Source organism: Sinohyriopsis cumingii, chromosome 15 (assembly GCF_028554795.1).
Source record: "Sinohyriopsis cumingii isolate HCF-2022 chromosome 15, ASM2855479v2, whole genome shotgun sequence".
NCBI lineage: Eukaryota > Metazoa > Mollusca > Bivalvia > Unionida > Unionidae > Sinohyriopsis > Sinohyriopsis cumingii.
The window spans coordinates 15,708,898-15,731,459 of NC_142975.1; the positions used below are offsets into that span (position 1 = coordinate 15,708,898).

Below are 22,562 nucleotides of genomic sequence, written 5' to 3' on the forward strand. Positions count from 1 at the left end.
TAGTATGAGAAAAGCCAAAACTGGACCGACGCCTAACGAAGTGCGAGTATGTAAGAAAGACATTATCCACTTCATGTATAAGATAACAAAGATTTACGAAAGATTTTAAAAGGAAATAAATGGGAGACAAAATGCAGAATAAGAAGAAAATAATTATACTGTCTTCTTCCTACATTGAAATAACTCCTGTCATATAAACACACCTCTTCATCGAAGGAAGAAAAAGAAGATTAAATAAGTCACTTTTGTAGCATCTATTACAATCTGGGGAAAGGTTGAACACGTTAACTATGAATAAAGACGGAGTTAGTTTCATTCGGAGAACAAAATATCAAACCGAATAGGAACACACACGATCGCCCCCCTCCCAACCCCCCCCCCCCAAAAAAAAAGCAAAATCAGTCCTCGTTCACAAAATGAAAGGTATGCTCTCTCTCTCTCTCTCTCTCTCTCTCTCTCTCTCAGTAGAATTCCCTTAATACTACGCAATACTTTACAAGAATAACTATGAAGGATGAAGGAGAGGATGAAGGAGGCCGTTGACCCACAGTTACGAGATGAGCAAGCGGGCTTCTGGCAGAACAGATCGTGTACGGACCAAATAGCTACTCTTCGCATCATAGTCGAGCAATCGTTGGAGTGGAATTCTTCACTCTACATCAGCTTTGTCGATTATGAGAAGGCATTCGACAGCGTGGACCGAGAGACACTCTGGAAACTTCTTCGCCACTATGCCATCCCAACCAAGCTGGTGAACATGATCAAGAACACTTACAACGGAATGTCCTGCAGAGTCATTCATGAAGGACAGCGCACAGACAGTTTCCTAGTGCGGACTGGCGTGAGGCAAGGCTGCTTGCTGTCACCATTTCTCATCCTTCTTGCCATCAACTGGATTATGAAGATGTCCATCAATGGGCGGAGAAATGGGATCCAGTGGACATTGTGGAGTCAACTTGAGGACCTAGATTTTGCCGATGACCTAGCACTCTTGTCCCATAGTCAGCAGCAAATGCAGGACAAGACCGACATACTGGCAGCCTCATCAGCACAGATTGGCCTCAGTATCCACAAAGACAAGACCAAGATCCTCAAGATCAATTATGCCAGTAACAACCCAGTCACACTGTAGGGAAGTCCCCTGGAAGAGGTGGAGTCCTTCACGTACCTGGGCAGCATTATCAACCAGCAGGGTGGCACAGATGCAGATGTCAAGGCAAGGATAGGAAAGGCGAGAGCAGCTTTCATACAACTCAAGAGCGTCTGAAGCTCCAATGAAATTTCCTTAACTACCAAGATCAGACTGTTCAACTCCAATGTGAAGTCAGTCCTACTGTATGGAGCAGAGACCTGGAGAACCACCAAGTCTACCGTAAAGAGAGTTCAGACCTTCATCAACAGCTGCCTAAGAAGAATTCTTCAGATCCGCTGGCCAGACACCATCAGCAACACCAGCCTGTGGCAGAGAACCTGCCAGCTTCCAGAAGAGGACGAGATTAAGAAGAATAGGTGGGGTTGGATAGGACACACCCTACGTAAGACGCCAACCAACATTACCAGACAGGTATTGAAATGGAACCCTCAAGGCAGGCGTAGAAGGGGACGACCAAGAAACACCTGGTGACGCGACCTTGAGGCAGACATCACTAAGATGGGTCACACCTGGAGTCAGCTTGAAGGGATGGCACAGGACAGAAGCCTCTGGCGATCTTTTGTGTGCGGCCTATACCCCGGCAGGGGTAACGGGCAAAACTAACTAATTTGGTCTTCACCAATTCAAAGGGTTTGATGTGTCAATGCATTTGCCACCACCTAAATTCGTTGCCAATTAATATATGGATAATCCCATGAGCCCACAAGTATCTACAAATCTAATAGTTCTCCTTTCTAATTACTCGTCCTTGATTCCATGACAAACTCGCTTGAAAATGATATGTATTTCTCCTCGTTGTTTGGTTTGATTTATATCTTTCAGACGAACAGGTGGCTGTCATGGCCTGCCAAATTGTGAATCAACAGTGGGTTGATTTTTCAGGGTTTTGAAATTCAAATGGCACACATAGTTCTGCTGGACTGTTACGTGCCCAATGTAAATTAATGTTTGCAAATTATCTCTTTGATATATGACGTATACTCACTGACGAAAAACTGTGTTTTGTCTGCTTCTGCGAAAATAATTCTGTTATTCATTTTTCCTAGTTATAAACAAATGCAATAGAAAGAGAGCAGTAAACACGATTCCACTTCTTTTAAAGCTGATATTACACATTTTTGTACCTAAATATAAACAGTTCATTCCATACAAATACATGGGTTCAGAAATGTCAAAAGGAGGAAATTCAAGGATTTTTTACAGTATCAAAATGTTAATATTTCTTGGGATATATTCACAAATCTTCGGCAGTTAAGGTTGGGGGTGGGGAATCACAATACCGACTTGAAACAAGTTCTGCCATATCAATACGCCACTTCAGAACATATAAATACACGAGGACCTGAATTGAAACGATTCCTGCGTATAAATACACCATTGTTTGCATTACCTAAATGTGGTAAGTCTGTCCTGACGCAACAATGTACATTTATGAAGAGACTATTCTCATCACACGTTATTTATTTGTTGCAAGAGTTCATAGTCTTTGACGATGCATGGTCAATGCATATTGGTAATCAGTTTGGATTACAGTTCCACGAGGAATATAAATAATGTACATATACAAACGAAGAGGGAGGGGAACAGTTGGAAATGTATCCGACGGGAGAGGAGATGTGTCTGCCATATTTATATTCCAAATTACAGATTTAATAAAGAAGAAAACCAGTATCAGGTGTACATTGCTGAAAAGACTAAGTTTATGGATTGCTTTATTCATTCATTCGCGTAGTCCAAATGGGACGATGAGGTTACATGGTTAGTAATGCTTAAATATACAATGTTAATAGTGGTCACAATTTCGTCTGGAATATAAATAATTTACTTATACAGTGGAGGAAAATAAATTCACACACACACACACACACACACTGACCTCTGGGGCAAAATACATACGCATATTAATTATCTGAATACAGGACATTGTTACTATATTAAGTATATTTATATTTTATGCATCACTAGCCAATGATTAAACCTTAGAGAATGTTGAATTTTTACGACCAAGGAAGTCATGCATTGTCCGCCACAATAATAATAATAATAATATTAATACAGATTTGTATTATATTTAATACGTGGATTGTTATAAATAAGCTGGCATTCAAGTACAACTATATATTCATCCTCAACTGAGCTGCAAAAATAAAAGGATTTCTCGTATAACATCGTCAGTGAAATAGAACACATATATATAATATCTCTCTCTCTCTCTCTCTCTCTCTCTCTCTCTCTCTCTCACATCTTATATGTTGGTATTTACTTCTCCATAATGAACATGGCTGCTAAATCACACAGGTGACCACATCTATTTCCAAATATCAACAATGGATTAAATAAGGAGAACATACTGCAGCTTAATTTCTCTTTCAAATATTCATTCTAGATTTCGTTTTTAAAATAAAAATTAAAACTACCCAAAAATGTGGTCTACGAGTTAGACCGTCAGTACTCCGATTCTTTACCTTTATTCATAATATACCTTGCTCTAATGCATATACCATATATGGACTTAATTTCTAACGTTCTCTCTCTCTCTCTCTCTCTCTCTCTCTCTCGCACACACACACACACACACACACACACGCGCGCGCGCGAGCACGCAAAGTACACTAAGTACTAATGATTATCGGTTTCGTATACTGTTTCACATTAATATGTTCTGTTTTTAGTTATTATGTGTTCTCTGTTGGTGAGACTATATACTTCCTGTTATTGAACCAATATATTTAATTATGGAATGCTAGTAACTCTTAACATAGATCCATGCTTGACATTTTAAAATCATACGTTTAACTTTAATTACATTGCGTACATATATATTAATGACCAGTAAATAAAATTAATTTATTAAATGAATATGAGTGTGATATAGAATATAAAATATGCCCTCAACGAAGGTTGAAATTGGTTTGTCTGGCAGTTTAGTTTTTCCCTCTAGTTTTAAAAAAGAAATATTTATAGAGCTTTGATAGTATAGTTAATTCTAATCAATGTAAAATATTAATCAATTAAATTTGTTTAAAACAGGCAATTTGAAAATCAACTTTTAGTAAAAATTATGAATATTAACATTAAAAACAATGTGAATTGATATATGCAATTGATTTAAAGAAGCTAAATTTATCCCGTAAAAATCATAAACTTTATGACTGTTTTGCTGCTCAGCAGGAATATAAAATTTTAATGTTGATGTTTGGAATAACTTATGTCCATTATTTGGTCATAAGAGCGAGAACTAGTCAACTCTAACGAACATAAAAGCGTATTTGTAGTTATTTGATCAATCTGCGGAAATTAATAACATGGTGTTGAACTGGTTTATAAATAAGAGACATAATGGAACAAAGGGCTGTTGACGTATACACAGAAACATTAATTTTCCCAAGTGAGCAATACATAATTGCACGTTTGTGACAGTACTAGTGTATTTAGTTGCGTGTCCGCTATGACCTTTGGAATAAAGATAGGACCCGACCGCCGTGTACCATTTGGGGGTAACATACCCAGATTTCCGACAGGAAAATAGAACTGAATATAATCTCTCTCTCTCTCTCTCTCTCTCTCTCTCTCTCACACACACGCGCGCGCGCGCGCGCACGCAAAGTACATACAAATGCACAGAGACAAGGGAGTTTCGATAGTTCAGTTTGTTAATCCCAAGGAGTCGAATATAACCATGGTTATAAACATGTTTGAGACGACCTGTGCAGGTGAAGAGCAACAAATCAGGATGATTGACGTTTAAGGTGCAGCTGATGCAATGGGTATTCATGTTGCTATATATTTTAATAATGTGGTGCATTTGATTGAGATAAATAAAGCATTGTTTTCTAAGTAAATGACGAGAGCACGTCTCACTAGGCCCTCCTTGATAACACCTGGATAACTTTAAATTTCAGTACTATGAAGGATTAAAAGTTGTATTTAAGTTAAACAATCAAAATACTATTAAGCTAATATGTTTTTATCATACAACTTATCAATAATAACAAAATATAACAATTCATTAAGACGTTTATCATCGATCCTATTTATTATTAAATATAATACGTTCCTGTTGTAAATGGATTACCATTTGAATCAAATAATCATCAAAGTTTAATTTTGTAAGTGGTAATTTTTTATATATATTTTTGTATTATATGCCTTGTTTGTAAATCATAAATAAGTTATTTTTTTGGGTTTGAGTTCAAGACCCAGCCTTCATTATGAGCTCAGAAAATTCTATAAACTAATTTGTTTACAATTTGTGGTAATATTCTATTAAGATGATTAATTGTTTTTACAGAAAAATGTTATTGCGACATAAATCAAGTGGGGATGCATGTAATCTTGAGACCAACACGATTATGTATTCCTCTTTTAATTTCAGTCGTTAGAAGTATGTATTGTTTGTGTAAAGATAAAATTTAAGAGTAACCTTTTATTTAAAAATTATTAATGGCAATTACAAAGTGCTCATTAATATTTAGGACACAAATATACTCTGGGATTATTGAGGACTATTTTAAAGACATTTCGGATTTATATATTTGCGATACACCAAGACTATTGGTACGTCAACACATTCAATACTATTGGCACATCAGTATGTTCATGATTGGAACTAACTGGGAACATCACTGCAATTCATTCGGAACACTCTATACTTCTGGATTCGTAATACAACGTTTAGACTTAATTGGAGCTTAATTCACAATAATTGAAGTCGGTTTGAAATTTCCACTTTGTAATAATTTATTAACTAAAGTTTGCAAAACTGTCTGGTTTTGCCCTTTCTATACATAATTGCACGTTTGTGAAGCTACTAGTATATTTAGTTGCATGCCTGCTATAACCTTTGGAATAAAGATAGGACCCGGCCGCCGAGTAGTATTTGCGGGTAATACACCCATATTTCCGACAGCAAAATATAACCGAATATAATATCCCCACCCCTTCTCTCTCTCTCTCTCTCTCTCTCTTCAACAGATGATGTGTGTTGATTTAAAGAAAGATTCTTTGTTTAGTGAGACCTTACTATTTTAACTAATGGCGTAGTTTCTCGTTCCACGTTACATGTCAGATGAAACACAAAATGTCGGGTGTGTACCCACCAGATTGAACGCATTGGACGTACGAGCGGCATACTTCATAAATCAGTTCCAGACATTTGAATGTCGGTAAGCTTAATACTGAGTGTGAACAGCTTGTAAAACAAGATTAAGAAGATAAGTGTTTACGCCTGGTGACGTAAAGAGATTAATCACCAGAATATCGAAAATTAGATTGTAGGTGATCACTATCTTTTTTCAGGAAAGTATAACTATGTGACATTCCCCAATACAACTAAGATGCTCTATTGATTTATTGTTTTTTGTGTGTGCTTTAAATGGTCAAACCTTCTCTTCAGAATCACCCGCGAATAATTCCAATCATTATACAAAAGAAAGCTGTCAAAAAAGCAAACACGGTCGTCAGCTGTTATTTACTGTACTTCATGATACAACAAACATATTCTCTGAAATCAGATCATGTTGTCCAAAGTCTGACAGTTGATCGTAATTCATTCTTATTGGACATTTCATCGTAATTCATTCCTAATGAATACTTGCCTTTGGTCTGTTTTCCTTTCCCCTAATGTGCGCACGACTAAATATAATGCCAAGAAGGATACATTATACAAAAACTGAGACAGCGTAACTTTTTAAAATTGAAAACGGTTTAGCGGAGCTTTTAATTTGTAAATTCTTGCATCAAGAAACAACAAGAAAGAAATGCTAGACAAATGAAACGAAACAAATCGAAGGGAAACGGAAGACGGAGAAAGAATATATACATATTTATAATCTACTTTATCGGTATATAAGCGAAATACAACAGCTATTCTTCAGTTACAACAGGATACATACGATATGTTTTTCAACACGTGCTTGTCGAATAAAACGTCACATACTTTTTATATTGTTGGCTTTATTTACAATCGAATGCAGATCGATTAGTTTTCGAATTTATACATATCATTCGATGAGCGGGTTATTCAGTTTGCTCTTCAATACAGCCTAATGTTTTCTATTGAAGATCAATACCCGATGTAGATAGTAGATTAAGCTAAGACTAACCGCTTTAACCCGGGTATGCCAACCTTTAATCTTGCTCAGATTGGCTAGTTGTGTAACGAAGAGCAAAGTACATTTATATACACGTATTTAATGAAAACACTTAATATCTTAAAGTCGCAACAAGTAGTTTCGCCCACTGTGTGTAAAGGAATATTGTGAAAAATATGTATTTTAATGTATCTGAGACAAGTATAACAAAAGGTACCCCTGCAAAAGTCACAGTAGTTGGAATAATGACAAAACTACTCAGAATAACTGATTAACACGTTTCGAACTCTCTTGTCCGAAAGTATAAATTACTTCATTCAACACATTTCAAACTCTCTTGTCCTCAAATACAAATTAATTCATTCAACACATTTTGTTATGTTCATATTACATTCTTGCAGTAGCATAAACTCCAGGAAAACTAAGGGGAAAAAATCCCCAAATTAGAAAATAGCATCTTCCCCACTACTATATAATGAAACCTAAAATTCCAGCACCTCCCCTCTTTCCCCACTAAAATATTCAACAAAACAACTAAATGCTGCAAATTGAATACGTATAAAATAATCATGGGATTCAGTTAGGCAGCTGTTCTCTAAATGTTTTCAACAGTAATAATGATTGTTGTAATTATTTCCTGAGAACCAAAGTGTGATCAGAATATATAGCTACGGCAGACATGACTGGATATGTCAAGTATTGATTATTTTCAACTATGGACATGATTTGATATGTAAAGTATTGATTCTTTTAAGCAATTGAAATTATGTCAGAAACAAAGCACACAAGTAAGCAGTTTAATATCTTGATAAGTAGTTAAAACAAAATATTTAATTGTTACGGGACTAGAAAATGGAAATGAGATATGCGTTACCTTACTGTCCTTATTAGTTGTGGTTCTGCTCAACCAGCCATTTCGCGGGGACCGCTAGTCAGAATGGATCAGTTATACCGTACTGTCAATCACGTACCGGACTATTTTTAGTCACAGAGAGAAACCCTGTTTGAAGGACGTACCGGTTACCAGACATTAGTCAAACCCAAAGTTGTATCATATCAGTTCTGATTGGTGTAAACTAAATCGAATAGCCAATGGATGTTGATGTATGAAAAAAGATTGGAAAGAAAAGTAAACAAATGGCAGAAAGTGGGCAAGGATTCCCGGCACTGCGTGTTAGTCAGGTAAAAGAAAGACAAATGCAAAATTCTTTGTTGAGCATTGATATGGACTGACCACGAATATTTAGACTCTGTTGAATCGAAATATTGATCTCGGAGTACTGTCTTCTCATAAACAAAAAAGGAATAAAATACGATATTTACCTGTTGATGAACATTGCCTTGCTCATTTATAATTTCTCTCTAATTGTATATAAAGCAAATGTTGTAAATGATGCAGTTATTTTTTTTAAAATTAAAGTAAGCAATGACGTTATCATATCCGTTACCCTATGGATCAAATATGTTCTTACCATTACTAGATCATTGTAAAATCTTAAGCCGTAAAGGAATTTCGAAATCATTGTAATTTGGACGCGCGTGGAGCATTAAAAGGCTATATCTTGATTTATGAACAGGACTCGTTATAAATGAAACTGAGAGTATCGGCGAATGGATGGAGGGCTCTGTGTGTATGTGTATGTGAGCCTGTAATAATATAACACAACGGATAACACGATTTCTTACCACTTGGCATTCCGACCCTGCTAGCTTGTCCTAATGTAAACGTTATGCTATAGTACAAGTCACATTGTTCATATATGAGCAATTATTCATTTTAAATCAATTAAAAAATTTCCTTTAAAAAGTCTGTTCAATCATGATTATTTAATGCTCAGCACCTTAACTGTCATCAAGAAACTTCCATGCAAAAATTATCTGTCGCTATGGACTTTTACAGTGGTGGTCATGTACTAAACTTGGGTCAAAATAAGAGCGCATTGAGTGGAATCATCACAATCAATGCTAGTATGAATTTGTGTATCAATATGTGCAACTTTTATTGTGACATAAGAGCATGCAATATTTAATAAGGATTGGACTGGGTCACACCTTTAGGTTAATTTCGTCTAAAAATGTCTAAAAACTTTAACATTGATTTTGTGGTATGCACCTCTTGGTGTGTTTAAATAATAACTTTCCAAAGGAATATGGATACATACAAATCCAAATGAACTGAATACTTGCCACTTAAAGGTATGTACAATCAAATTCTAAAAAAATTACACCCATTACTGAAACAGTCGGTGTTGAATACCAGCATGACCCATGTGACTTGTACTATAGCTGTGATTAATACTGGATAAATTTTCAAAACTTATCAACAGGCCTTGTTTAATTCATAATGTATTGGAGAAAATTCAGCACTTCTTGGCCAATTTCACATACCTGTAGACCATTGGGACAGAAGTTGCAGCTATTAATTGGATAGTCATGTCACCTTTGAATAAGAGGTAAGTTCAGAACAACCCCATTTCCACATTATATATTGTAATACATTAGCATATAACTTTGGTGTTCAGAATTTATCTTTCCATAAATTATAAATTTTAAATGGAATAAGTTTTACATTAGGAGATGGAAGTAAGACAACACAGCAAGGTGAAAATACCAGGAGGTACATAATCATGTTTTTCCTTGTGTTATATTGTTACAGGTTTAGACCCAACCCCTTTATCCCTTGACTGATGCTCATAATTTCATTTGTAAATCCTTGTGGATTTATTTTTATTAATATGTGTTTCATATGTAGTTTATTTTATAATATCAAATCTTTTAGAATCTTACTCTCCCATCAAAGCAACAACCCCAACTTTTCATTATAATGTCCACCCATGGAAGCCATTTTATTTGTGTATACTTCACTTTTACAAGACTGCCAAAGTGGTTAGAGCATCTGCCTTGGGTATAGTAGGTCATGCATTTGAATACCATCCGAGTCTTATCAAAGACTTATAAAATTCTACTAGCAGCTGCCTTGCTTGGCGCTCAGCATTAAGAGGTTAGATGTCAGGACTGGTATCAGGATAATGTGACTGGGTGGGACTAAAGTTTAATTGGTCATACTCATAATTGGGCAGATTATTAGAACAATCAGTATAATCGGTATCGGCAGAAATAATTGGTGCCAATGTAAACAAATTTCCAAAATATAAATTCAGTCATAACATTCATCTTGAGATGGCTTGAATTTTAAATCAGAATTAAATATTGGAAATTATGGAATAAACATTTGATTTGGGGGTTAATTGAAAGACAATATATTCCTTAAAGTAAATACATTTTAACACACTTGCTGTAAACTACTGCTGATTGCTGCACACAACAAATTATCAATACCATTCATGCACTCATCCCAATCTCAGCAGTCAACCAGCCAATGAGGCCTTGTGTGGATGTTGAACTTCCAGCATACACAGATAGCTAGGCAGATTAGCTAGCTAGCAAAATTTCCAACTGCTATGAAACTATGACTCACTATAGTTAAGCTGTTCTTTAGCCAGTTCTGCAATGCTGCTAATTAATGAATAGTGGTTGCACACTGAAGCAGCTGAATGCTGACATACAAATATTATGCAGTACTGATACTGGCAGCACCAACGATGTTACCCCTGGATTCCCCATCTGCTGAGCTGCTTTAGCGCATGACTTGCAGTGTGGTGCATGCATCAATCCAGCCACGTGGACAATATAGTAGTAACTTACTTGATTTAAAACATTGTTTCAAGAGTGCGAATCGATTTGATTATTAATACTGACTAGTGATTGTACACTATTAAATATTCTACCAAGCCTATGCATAATGTCAAACTTGAAATGCTCAAGTTTAGTATGGAATTACTTCAGAGTAAATGTAGTCAACGAGTCCAAAACAAATTGCACACCTTGGAAACCAGAGATGGAAATGATTCTAAAAACTATACGACATCAAGCACATCATCAAATATGGCCTGTTTCTGGCAGATAAAAAAGAAAAGGATGCTGCATAGTTAACCTCAGCAGCTGCAGCAACTCCTCGTACTTTGACTATTGATGCCATGCTGGACCTGAAGTAGCCATTTGCATTTGACGACCTGAGAGCTATTAGTTGGCACAAAGCTATTGCAGAGTTCATAACAGTAGATGTGCAACTATTTTCCGTTGTTGAAGACATTGTATTTAAACGTCTGATGGCCAAGGCAGAACCACGCTATATACATGTAATTCCAAGTCGGAAGTACTTTTCCATATATTTGATACCTGACATGCATAAGGCGATACAAAGCAAGGTGCATGATTTAGTTTCTGCCCAATCTGACCTTAGTTTGACCTCTGATGCATGGTCAGACCTGTCCATTGACATAGCCTTGTTGAGTCTTACAGCACATTGGCTGATGGAAGACTTTCAGCAGAAACATGTGATTTGAGCTGCAGTGCCTCTTGATAAATCACATACAGGAGAATATTTGGTGAGTAAACTGGACAAATTATGTGAGGAATACAACATTCCCACAAGTCATATCCATGTTATTCTGTGTGATGGAGGTACAAGCATGGTTAAAGCAATGCGTCTGGCTGAAATTGACAGCATCAGCTGTTTTGCACACACGCTGCAGCTCATTGTTAGTGATTACTACTGTCACAACAAGCTGTCAAAGATGTTTTGGCGATCTCTTGATCCACAGCCAGAAAGTTCCTGCAATTCATCCAGGCACAGCAGCTTGAAGAACAGCAGGAAAAATTTGGCGTTGCCCATAAGAAACTTGTCCAGGATGTCCAGACATGCTGGGATTCTACATACAATACGTTGGTTTCGCTATATGAACAAAAATAAGTCTTGGGGGCTTAGGGGGCGCTCACCAGTTATTATGTACTTTTGAGATAGTGACGTATGTAAGGTGAAGTTGTTTGCATTTAAAACATACACAATGGAGAGAATGTTGGCATACTTATATGCTACATTAATGTAATTTGGATGATATTTCTTTGGATATTGTACTTTTGGAAATTGTACATGAACTAAGCACACTGCTAACTATAGTGACTGCTCCCTTGTGCTAAAAAATCAGCCTGAATTAGTCTAAAGTACACTATCCACAACAGCTATTAAAATAGGGAAAGTGAAGTTTGCCAGACTAGACAATACCAGCTTCTGAAAGTGCAATGAATGAATTACCATATATATAAAATGTAAATAAAAAGTTATTGGCTCTTTTTTATACAATTTACCTCTGAAGTTCAGGAAGTGAAAATGACCAAGTGGAGCTAGCACTTTTTTGAAAGGTGTACATCTGGAGTAAGGCCAAGCTGTATAGTCTATAACCCATCAATCATATTATACCAAAATAAAGGGAATTAAAGGTTCTTTCAATTATACCAAAGATATACAAGGTTATTTTTAAATAGCCAGTATAACCAGTGAGGAAAGCTGGTGAAATTCTTCTTCTTTAAAATTCTAGCCCTATGCAAAATATGAAACTGTAGAGCACCACCTTACACTACTCTCTATGACCTGCCTAGCCTAACAGCACAACAGTGGGTCTTGATTAACAATATTGTAGATATGCTAGGCCCATTCGCGGACATTACCTAGGAAGTAAGTGATAGCCAAATATCAGTATCCATCATTCTTCCTATGCTGAAAATACTCCAGATGTTGCTGGCTCGAGAGCATGAAGAGAGTCTAATAGAATCTAGGTTGGGGTTTGCACTGAGACAAGGAAATCACAGTCAAGAGGTTACATTGTTTGTCTCCCCTTGAGGCTTGCCCTGCGACTGGGATTTCCTTGTCTCTGTGCAAATCCCAAACCCCAACATAGATTCTCTTTCTCACCCAATAATTTCCTTTAAAGTAAACAAGAACTTCTCACTTTTGCATCATAGTTGATGTGCAAATGTTTACATTATTACAAGAAAATGTTTCATTTTCATCATTTTCAATTTAGAAAATTTTGTAAATAATGAAATGATACTGGGCTCACACCTCTTAATTAAACTTTACATGTAACATGAGCGTCCATGCTTGGGTTATTCACGGGTGATTAGTGAACTGTGTTACTATCGTATATAACTCTCATTTTCTTTGGAGGAGGTGAAATTGTTTGTGACATACTTGTGTTGTCCTTAATATTGATTGTAAAATTATCCACGTGTGTAATAGACCCTCCAAAAACAGACTCTAGCAGATAAAAATAATAATGAGGACTTTTTATAGCACCTAGTCTTTAGCAGCTCTAAACGCGTTACAACATTAGACAACACCTATAAAATAATAAATATATAATGATATGTTTACAAAAACAAACACCATGAAATTAGAAAACATTAAAAAATATGCTGAGAATATTTAAAGTAGGAAATATTATTAGGTCTTTAAGTTTGTTCTTGCAGTCGAAATAAGTGAGTTTTGAGAGCACTCTTGAATGTGATCACTGTGTCTTTGTGTCTAAGTTCAGTGACCAATTCATTCCACATTGCTGGGCCCTGGTATGCAAAAGAATGCTGTCCATATGACTTTGTATTCATAGTGGGAATAATGAGTATACGATTGTCAGAAGAGGAGTGTAAGCATCTTGCTGGTGTGTACACATGGGTGAGGTCAGATAGGCATGTTGGACTTGAGTCCGACAGTGAAACGTAGCACAGAGAACATATTTTGTGTTTGATTCTGGATTGAATGGATAGCCATTGTAGGGTACAGAGCAGCGGGGAGGTGTGCTCTGATTGTGGTACTCTAAGTATGATCCGAGCAGCTGTGTTTTGAACTTTATGAAGTTTCTGGAGTAGATATTGAGATGAACCAGACAGAATTGAGTTACAATAGTCCGGTCTTGAAAGTACTAATGAACACACAAGTGTTTTAGTGGCATCAACTGAAAGATATTTGCAAATGGAGCTGATGTGTCTCAGCTCAAGATATGCAGCCTTGCATATGTTCAGTACTGTCCAGAGTAACACCTAGGTTTCATACTGATTATGTAAATTTAATGTTGGTGCTGCTGATATTTATTGTTTGATGTAAAGGATGTGAATGAGAAAGTCTTTGTGTTGTGATTAGAATGGCCTCAGTTTTATCATCATTCATCTGCAGCTTGTTACAAGTCATCCATGACTTCACATCAGAAAGGCACCTCTCTACACCTTGGATGGTAGCATCAACTTCAGTTGGGTGGCTAGATTTGTATACTTGGGTGTCATCAGCATACAGTTGTTGAGACACTGGATGATGATCTAGGACACTTGAGAGCGACTGAGTGTACAGAATGAAGAGAACAGGTCGAAGAACATACCCTTGTGGAACACAACATAGATCAACTGGACTGGAGTGTATTCCATTTGCAGATACAATTTGTGTCCTGTTGACCAATTAGGACTTGAACCACAGTAAGGCTGTATCATGAATGCCAAATACATGCTGGAGATGGTGAAGTAATATATCATGGTCTATTTTGTCAAATGCTGCAGATAAATCAAGGAGGGTGATAACTGTAATCTTTCCACTATCCAACGCAGAGAGAATGTCGTTAAGTACTTTTAGAAGAGTAGTTTCAGTACTGTGGCAAGGGTGATATGCAGACTGTACATTGCTTAAAAGACTGTTTGAATTTAGATGAGATACAAGCTGGGATAGAACAACCTTTTCTAAGATTTTTGATATGAATGGGAGATTAGAAACTGGGCGGTAGTTCTTTAAATCGTTATGGTCTAGTGTTGTTTTCTTCAGCAGAGGCTTTACAATGGCAGTTTTGAAAAATGAAGGGAATTACCCGGAGGAGAGAGAGGTATTAATAACATCAGTTAGTGAAGGCAATACTGGATCTAATCACTCAAGCAGCAGTGATGTTGGAATTGGATCAAGTTCACATGACTTTGGTGCACTCTTCATCAGGATTGTACATACGAAATCCATAAAGACATGTACAAATGCTGCTAATGGTTGCCGCTCAAATTCTGTATCCCAATTGTATGGTGACAATGAGTCAATTGAAATTGTGGTGTCAAGCTTATCTCTAATGGTTTGTACTTTATCATGGAAGAAATTTGCAAACATGTCCGTAAGGTCGACTGGAGAGAAGGTAGTTGGAAGTGGTGTAGATTTGTAACCATGTATTAAACTTTCAAGTTCACGGATTCTTTGAAAACTTAGTTTTCTCTATTGGAAATATGGCAAGTGCTACGTGAAATTTGCTTATGGATTAATATGTTGATGGATAAATGATTCGTTCTGGCTGGTAAGTGCATTATTTGTCATTAAATATTGTAAGTATAGTTTTGATTCAACTGGGGCACACTGGAGATGCTTAACAAAATTAGAATAAAGCATGCTTGACATAACACATTTCTGGCTGTTACTAAGCTTCCATAGTTGTTAAGAGAGTTGGGAGGCTATGAAGTGTATAGGTCTATAGTCTATGCACTTGGATCAGTGTTTTCTGTCATAGTTTATTTCACATAGCATTTAGAATTTTATCTTATCTGTAGCACAGTCAATTTTCAGGTCAGCATCATTAAATATAGCTAACAGTATATAATTTATTTCACTCAAAGTATTTAAAACTAGTTAAGTAGCTTTAGCTACATTTAATGACACTGACCTGAAAATGTACTGAGCTAGGCCTGCATATAGGATAAAATTGACCATGCTGTATGGAACGAACAAGCATAATACCAAAAAGCTTGACATCATATATGTGTCTTTGTCTCTCTCCAAATGATTTTGTATGGTGTGTTCTCAAAGATGGATTGACCATAAGTTACTATGTTTTTGTTATATATTTGTTGTTGTTGTTGTTTGATTTTAGAACAACTGTGTCAGGCACAGCAGAAGACAACAAGGGTTTCATTTTTTAAAAGTAGTGCTGAGCGCGTGGACACCTTGACTGAGTTGACTGTTCTGCTTTGACTAGACTGAGATACGAAAAGAAAGGTTAGCAAAACAAACAGATTTTTCTGTCCCAAGGTATTCAGACAATGTGCCATGATATGTTGACGTTACTGAACACATGATTTGCTGATGTTGCCAGCGACCAGTAGCAAAGAATTACTTGTGAACCAGATCCAAAGAATGGCTTAGAGCAGAATGCATCATAGTTGCGTCAGCTGACAAACAGGAGGAACCTGAAAAGAAAAACTGAAACTGAAACAGATGCCACTGGACCATCAACGTTGCATCTCTGTGATTTGTTTTCTGTGGCTGTGATGAACGTGTCCATACCATCAATGTAACAACCCACGTGGATGATGCCATTGACGCGATGCTTAAATCGTATCTCACCAGCTCTCTGTTGCCATGAGAAGAAGACGTATACGGCTGGTTGTTGTTGTAGGGTTTAACACCATTTTTCAGCACACAATAGGATATAAATGGCGGCCAGTAATAATGGTGGAGGAAGAACCCGGAAAGAACCACTGACCCAAGAGAAGCTACTGGCAATCTTTCTCACATACCCACATTGGCTGAATCCAAGACTCGAACACACGCATACAGAGGTGAGATGGCAGTGATCTGTAACAGACAGCGCTTTAGACCACTCGGCCACTCAAGGCCCCACATATACGGCTCGTGGAATGTTCACAGGTTTCAGTTCCCCTACTTGGCCAAATAAGCTGGATGCTATTTGTCTGCACCAGCTTCAAGCATTCCGATCGAGCAGCTGTTTAGTGGTACAGGCCAGATTTTGTCAGATCGTCATGGATCGTTACTTGGCAATAAGGGAGAAACGTTACTGTTGCTTAAATACAGCCTACCTCAACTAGACCTTCAGTATTAGCTGCAGCCAGCATACAGTGACATCTAGCTTTAGTCTTAAAACATGCATATTATTATTGGGCTATCGTTATTAACATATTTTAGTCATTGACAAATAATATAACTGTAACCCAGTGACTGTGATTTCCTTGTCTCGGTACAAAAACTGACATAGATTCTATTTTTTCCCACTTAATTTAAATAACACTGTACCCTTGCAATTTAGTTAGCAGATTCAAAACACAGCATTAATCCAGTACTATTATTGATTCTCACTTTATACAAAGGTCATCAGGTTTTGTACTTTTTATATAAATCTGAATAATTATGTAAGTAGAATCTAGCTATATATGTAGTCCGAGTTTCCTCTAACCCTTGCCACCTTATTTTTGATATTTGGACATTTATATTGAGGGTGTAGGGTCAGAGTCCATTCCCTATTGAAAAGTTGGAATTTGCTGATACCATTTGGTGTCAGCATATGGTAGCCACTTACTAGCTGGCCCAGCAAACTTGAATGACCTTTCATTGATAGGAATATGATTTATTTTCTCAGAAATTGCGATCTTAGCATTTGTTATGTATTTAATCTGCTGACAGACGAGACAAAAGTACATCGATGCTGAAATTTGGCTTGGATCTGCCAATTTGCATTCCTAGTCACATGACTCCATAACTCTCGCAACCTACATGTCAATGCCATCAGAGGTCATACAGTCATGTGATATCAACAATAAACCATTTATAGTGTTGCTGTAGGAAAACAAATCCAACATGTAAAATGAAAGTCACATAATTTTTATAGAAAAATGAAAACAATTTAAACTTCTCAAAATATTTATTGTGAAAACAATGACCGAAAATCTGTAAATGTTGTAGCAATTGGAAGAAAACCAGATTCACTATGTAGAGAGCACATGTCAATGTGGTACTCACGTGACACCAACAAAAACATCGCTGACACTTGCTCTGTACTTCTTGAAAATGGTTTTCTCCATCCTGCTGCGATACTGACAGGTTTCTGGTCGTTGTTCTCAGAATAAATATGTTGGGAATTAAGTGTGCATCATATTTATTTACAAACATTAAGTGACTTCTATATAATATGTCCAAATCCTATGTTATGCAACTTTTTGAAATTTGTTTGCTGTCAATATCACATGACTATATGACATCTGATGTCATTGATATATAGGTTGCAAGATTTGTATAGTCATCTGACTTGAAATGCAAATAGCCAGATCCATGTCAAATTTCAGCAATGGCATACTTTCGGCTCATCTGTCAGCTGATTCCATCTTTTTGATAGGGAATGGACCCTGACACTACACCGCAACATAAATGTCCAAATATCAAAAATGGGGTGACAAGGGTCAGAGGAAACTCGGCTACTATATATACTGATCTTAGGGGAAAAAAAAATAAAGAAAAAAATTACATATATGTTGGAAGTATTTTTGTACAATGAATGTCTTGAGCCACATGCTTTTGAAATTCCAAATACTTATGCTGTGTATTTATAAAAACATGTTAATGAGGGCAATAGGGTGACCTGTCAACCCAAAGTACAAAAGTTTTATTCAATAGAAAATAGAAACATAAAATCATTTGATATTACATTCATTACTGTATTATCACATTTAATTGATGGATGTCATATGAAATTACAATAAATAATTCATGTCTTTTATATGGTTAAGTTTTATCTTTCATTAGTTCTAATTTGGCAAAGGTTCTATGATAGACAATGGTACAATACTGTGCAGTACAATATGCCTATTGGGCACAGTTCTAATGAAGTGTGCAGTGACATTAGGAAATTTCTTATTCATGACATTCTTGGAAATTTATATTTTCTGTTTTGGAAATATGGGTATTGCTATCACTAGCGCAATGATATGCTACATGGAAATCTTTTTGTGGACTAGCATGTGGACTGATGAGTAGACCATATTGTTTGGTAAGTTCAGTTTTCATATGCAGTCAAGTTGTTACAAATGATTCAACTTAAGCAGATTTTGTGTTTTTCTGACAAAATTAGAAGAAAACAGTTTGACATAACACATTTCTGGTTTTGGCCAGCTTTGCTGTTGTTGTTGTTGTTGTTCTAGGGTTTAATGCCATTTTTCAGCACAAGATAGGCTATACATGGCGGCCAGTATAACTGGTGGAGGAAGAACCCTGACAAACCCAGGGAAGAACCATCGACCCACGAGAAGCTACTGGCAGGCTTTCCCACGTACCCACACTATCTGAGCCTTGGACTCAAACCCACGCAGACAGAGGTGAGATGGCAGCGATCTGGAATGGTGAGCGCTTTAGACCACTTGGCCACTCAGGGCCCCTGGCCAGCTTTGCAGTAGCACTTGAGAGCTTAGTTTTGTGTGTCCAGTAATGTGTATTGTCTTTGTGTCCGGAGTACTGTCAAATAGCTCAATGCTTGTGTGTTTGTGTGTGTCAGAATGTTTTGTATGGTGTTATCAAACTGGACACCATGATTAAGATGACAGGTCTGATATAACTAAACTGAGATAAGAAAAGTAAAGTTAGCAAAACAGGTAGATTTTTCTGTTGCATGGGTGAGAAATGGTACTTAATGTCTGCACCATGCCCTGGTGCGAGACATCTCTATTAACTGCCACATTGTTAAAGCTACTTTAAAAATCCAAAACACAAACACACATTCACCTTACAACACACACACACACACACACACACACACACACTTTGTTTTGTTATCTCTATTGTTGTAAATTTTAAATCTTTACAGGTATCAATTTGTGTGTGTGTGTGTATATAAGATTTAAAATTTTCCCAATGTTTCGAGCTAAATAAGCTCTTTGTCAAGGAAAAAAACCCTTAATTATACAAAACAAACACTTAACAAAATCTATGAAAAATGTTTGACTGCTTCATGCTAGAATCACTAGGAGCAATTTACAACAAGAGAGATAACAAAACAAAATTATGCAAAAATAATAGATTAGCGGTTTCTGTGTCTGTCACATAGAGAACCAGTATGTTTTGACCTCATTCTAAATTGTTGTACGGTTTAACGCCATTTTTCAGCACATGATAGGCTATACATGGCGGCCAGTATTAATGGTGGAGGAAGAACCCGAGAAAACCCTGGAAAGAACCACCGACTCTCAAGAAGCTACTGGCAAGCTTTCTCATCCACATTGGCCGAATCCGAGACTCGAACCCACGCAGACAGAGGTGAGATGGCAGTGATCGGTAACGGAAAGCGCTTTAGACCACTCGGCATTCTAAATTGTGAACAAAGGACGGAAACATGAGAGATTAATACCATGCACTGGAATCGGTAAAGAAATTATATACTGGCAAGAAGGTTCTGAAGGACAATGTCAAGATAATTGTTTGTTGGGATAATGGACAATAATAATTATAATAATATTATTATAATAATAGTATAATAATGACAATAAAATCATAAGAAATGTTAGTACAATATAACCTTTGTGCACTTGTCCTTACTAGGTAAAAATTGGATAAAAACTGAATACTTCTGCATTGCATGAGTAAATACCAATGTGCACCTTGAAAACAAATTTGTGTTCATTTTCTACCTGTAAGAAGTGCCAAAATTCAGCATTGCTAATTATCTGGCATGCATCACATTTACCTATTTAACTTATTTTTTGTTTAGTGTAGAATGCATTAAAATATGCCTATTTATTTTGTTTTAACAGCTATACCCAGTGCAGGCTTGATACTAAGTGTGTAAATATCACGAAAATATTATATTTCACACCTAGTATGGTAGTTGCATTTACCATTACACTTTTTAGTAATCTAGGTGTCATTATCATGTGGAGACGTTTCCCTTTGAAGAAACTACCATGCGCTGTCAAGAAATTAAGATCCAGGGAACATAACAATGTTGTGATCTTTCTTCTTGACAGAAAGTGGTCCCTGATCACCAGTATTTTTATTCTTTAAAAAAAAACAACAAAGTTAAGACTGAAGGCAACCACTCTGGGGGCCTAGTGGTTAGAGCATCCCTTTTGGATGCGGGAGTTTGTGGGTTCGAACCCCGGCAGAGTCATACCAAAGACTGATAATAATGGTACTAGCGGCTGCCTCACTTGGCACTCAGCATTAAGAGGTGAGTGCTAGGTGAGAGCTAGGACTGGTTGATCTGGTGTCAGGGTACTGTGACTGGGTGGGATATGATGCTACATGTCTGCAGCATGACGCCTCAGTGCTAGACATCAAATAAACTGCCACACTGCAGACATCATAGCGATATGACTGAAAAATTGTTAAAGCTACATTGAAAATCCAAATCTTACACACGCACTCATACACACACACACAGAAGTATTATTCATACATTGTCGTGCTGAAGTGAAAACACCAGCAAATATTTGTCTAAGTATATAATTACATTTTACAAGAAAAATCTTGCTAATTATAAATAAGCATCTTGGCTGATTACCTTCTGCTTTCACACACTGCAAGCCGTAGTAATAGATTTATAAAACATATAATGTTGAGTCAGCAGAATTTAGTTGGGCTCATGATTATAAATAGTCTTGTTCTCTTGTCCAATCAGCAATCTTCCTTTTGTTAGGCACCCCCGAGTAGCTCTCTCCAATTGCATGTTTGACTACAATGGGTTATGTAGGATGCATGTTCGGTGGAAATAGTGGAGACCGAATTCAACTTTCAGATACAAGTTATCAACATTTTTCTTGTGAAACTAATTAAATACATATAGAAATATATGTTAATATCTCTGCTATAGTGTGACAGTGCACATGTATTAATAAAGTTGCACTGTCCTGAAAACACTGATGATTTGAGGTGGGCAAAACAGAGCAGAGCAAAAATCATACAGTTTTTAAATTCTTTGTCTCGTAGCATCTCACATGTCCAACTTATTAAGGTGTGTGATAGTTTTTTGAAAAAATTGGCATAAAAAACTAAATGTGATCTAGATTACTGAAAGATGTAGTTATAATTGTGAATAACGTTAAAATAAAAATTAGTAATTTTTCAATGTTTGTGTTTGTTATACTGCACCCTCATCTGCAAACTTGGTTTTCAGACGAGATAGTTTTTCTGTTTTTTGAAATTCACAAATGTATAAAATGCATATTGGTTATTAGAGTCTTCAATTAAAAGACACTGCTCCATTATTTTGATTAATTTATTCACAATTTGTATGTACAAGGCTGTGCTGTTTTGCAGTTACCATGAGTCACACACATTTCAAGTGCTTTATCAACAGCATAAAGGATCGTTGTCGATTTTGTGTAACAAAGCAACACCAAGGTGGTCACTGATGAACTAAAAAATACAGGACAGTCTGTTGTATACATGTCAAAGTGATCATATTAAACATGGGAAAGACTGGTTGAAAACTTCACTGTATAAAAGTGTATGAATGACAACCATAGGCAATGCCCCCCTCAACAACAATCATGTAATCAATTTTTTTTATTATTTGTTTATCCATTAAACTGTCAGATAAGCAATTTGTAATTTTAATATAGCACTATTAATTGGAACCCTAAATACCTCTAGGTGTGGGAAAGACTGCCAGTATCTTCTCATGGGTCGG

At 36.6% G+C, this 22,562-nt stretch overlaps 2 protein-coding genes across 9 annotated transcripts in view; one reads left to right on the forward strand and one right to left on the reverse strand.

Moving 5' to 3' along the window:
- The window catches only part of LOC149781304 (uncharacterized), a 217,722-nt gene that overhangs the window by 151,876 nt on the left and 43,284 nt on the right, over positions 1 to 22,562 (reverse strand). Inside the window, exon 1 of one of the 7 annotated variants that reach the window (XM_089935400.1) lies at positions 8,120 to 8,236. The exons of the other annotated variants lie outside the window; for them this stretch is intronic. The gene's annotated coding sequence lies outside the window, so the exon portion shown is untranslated. Of the gene's footprint in view, positions 1 to 8,119; positions 8,237 to 22,562 lie in introns of those variants that run through there. 7 annotated transcript variants of the gene reach the window in all.
- The window catches only part of LOC149781305 (peroxisome biogenesis factor 2-like), a 101,888-nt gene continuing 87,628 nt past the window's right edge, over positions 8,303 to 22,562 (forward strand). Inside the window, exon 1 of one of the 2 annotated variants that reach the window (XM_089935403.1) lies at positions 8,303 to 8,427. In XM_089935403.1, coding sequence (XP_089791529.1) covers positions 8,383 to 8,427 — 45 coding nt within the window. In that variant the 5' untranslated portion in view covers positions 8,303 to 8,382. Of the gene's footprint in view, positions 8,428 to 18,887; positions 18,933 to 22,562 lie in introns of those variants that run through there. The other variant, XM_089935404.1, reaches the window with a different exon arrangement.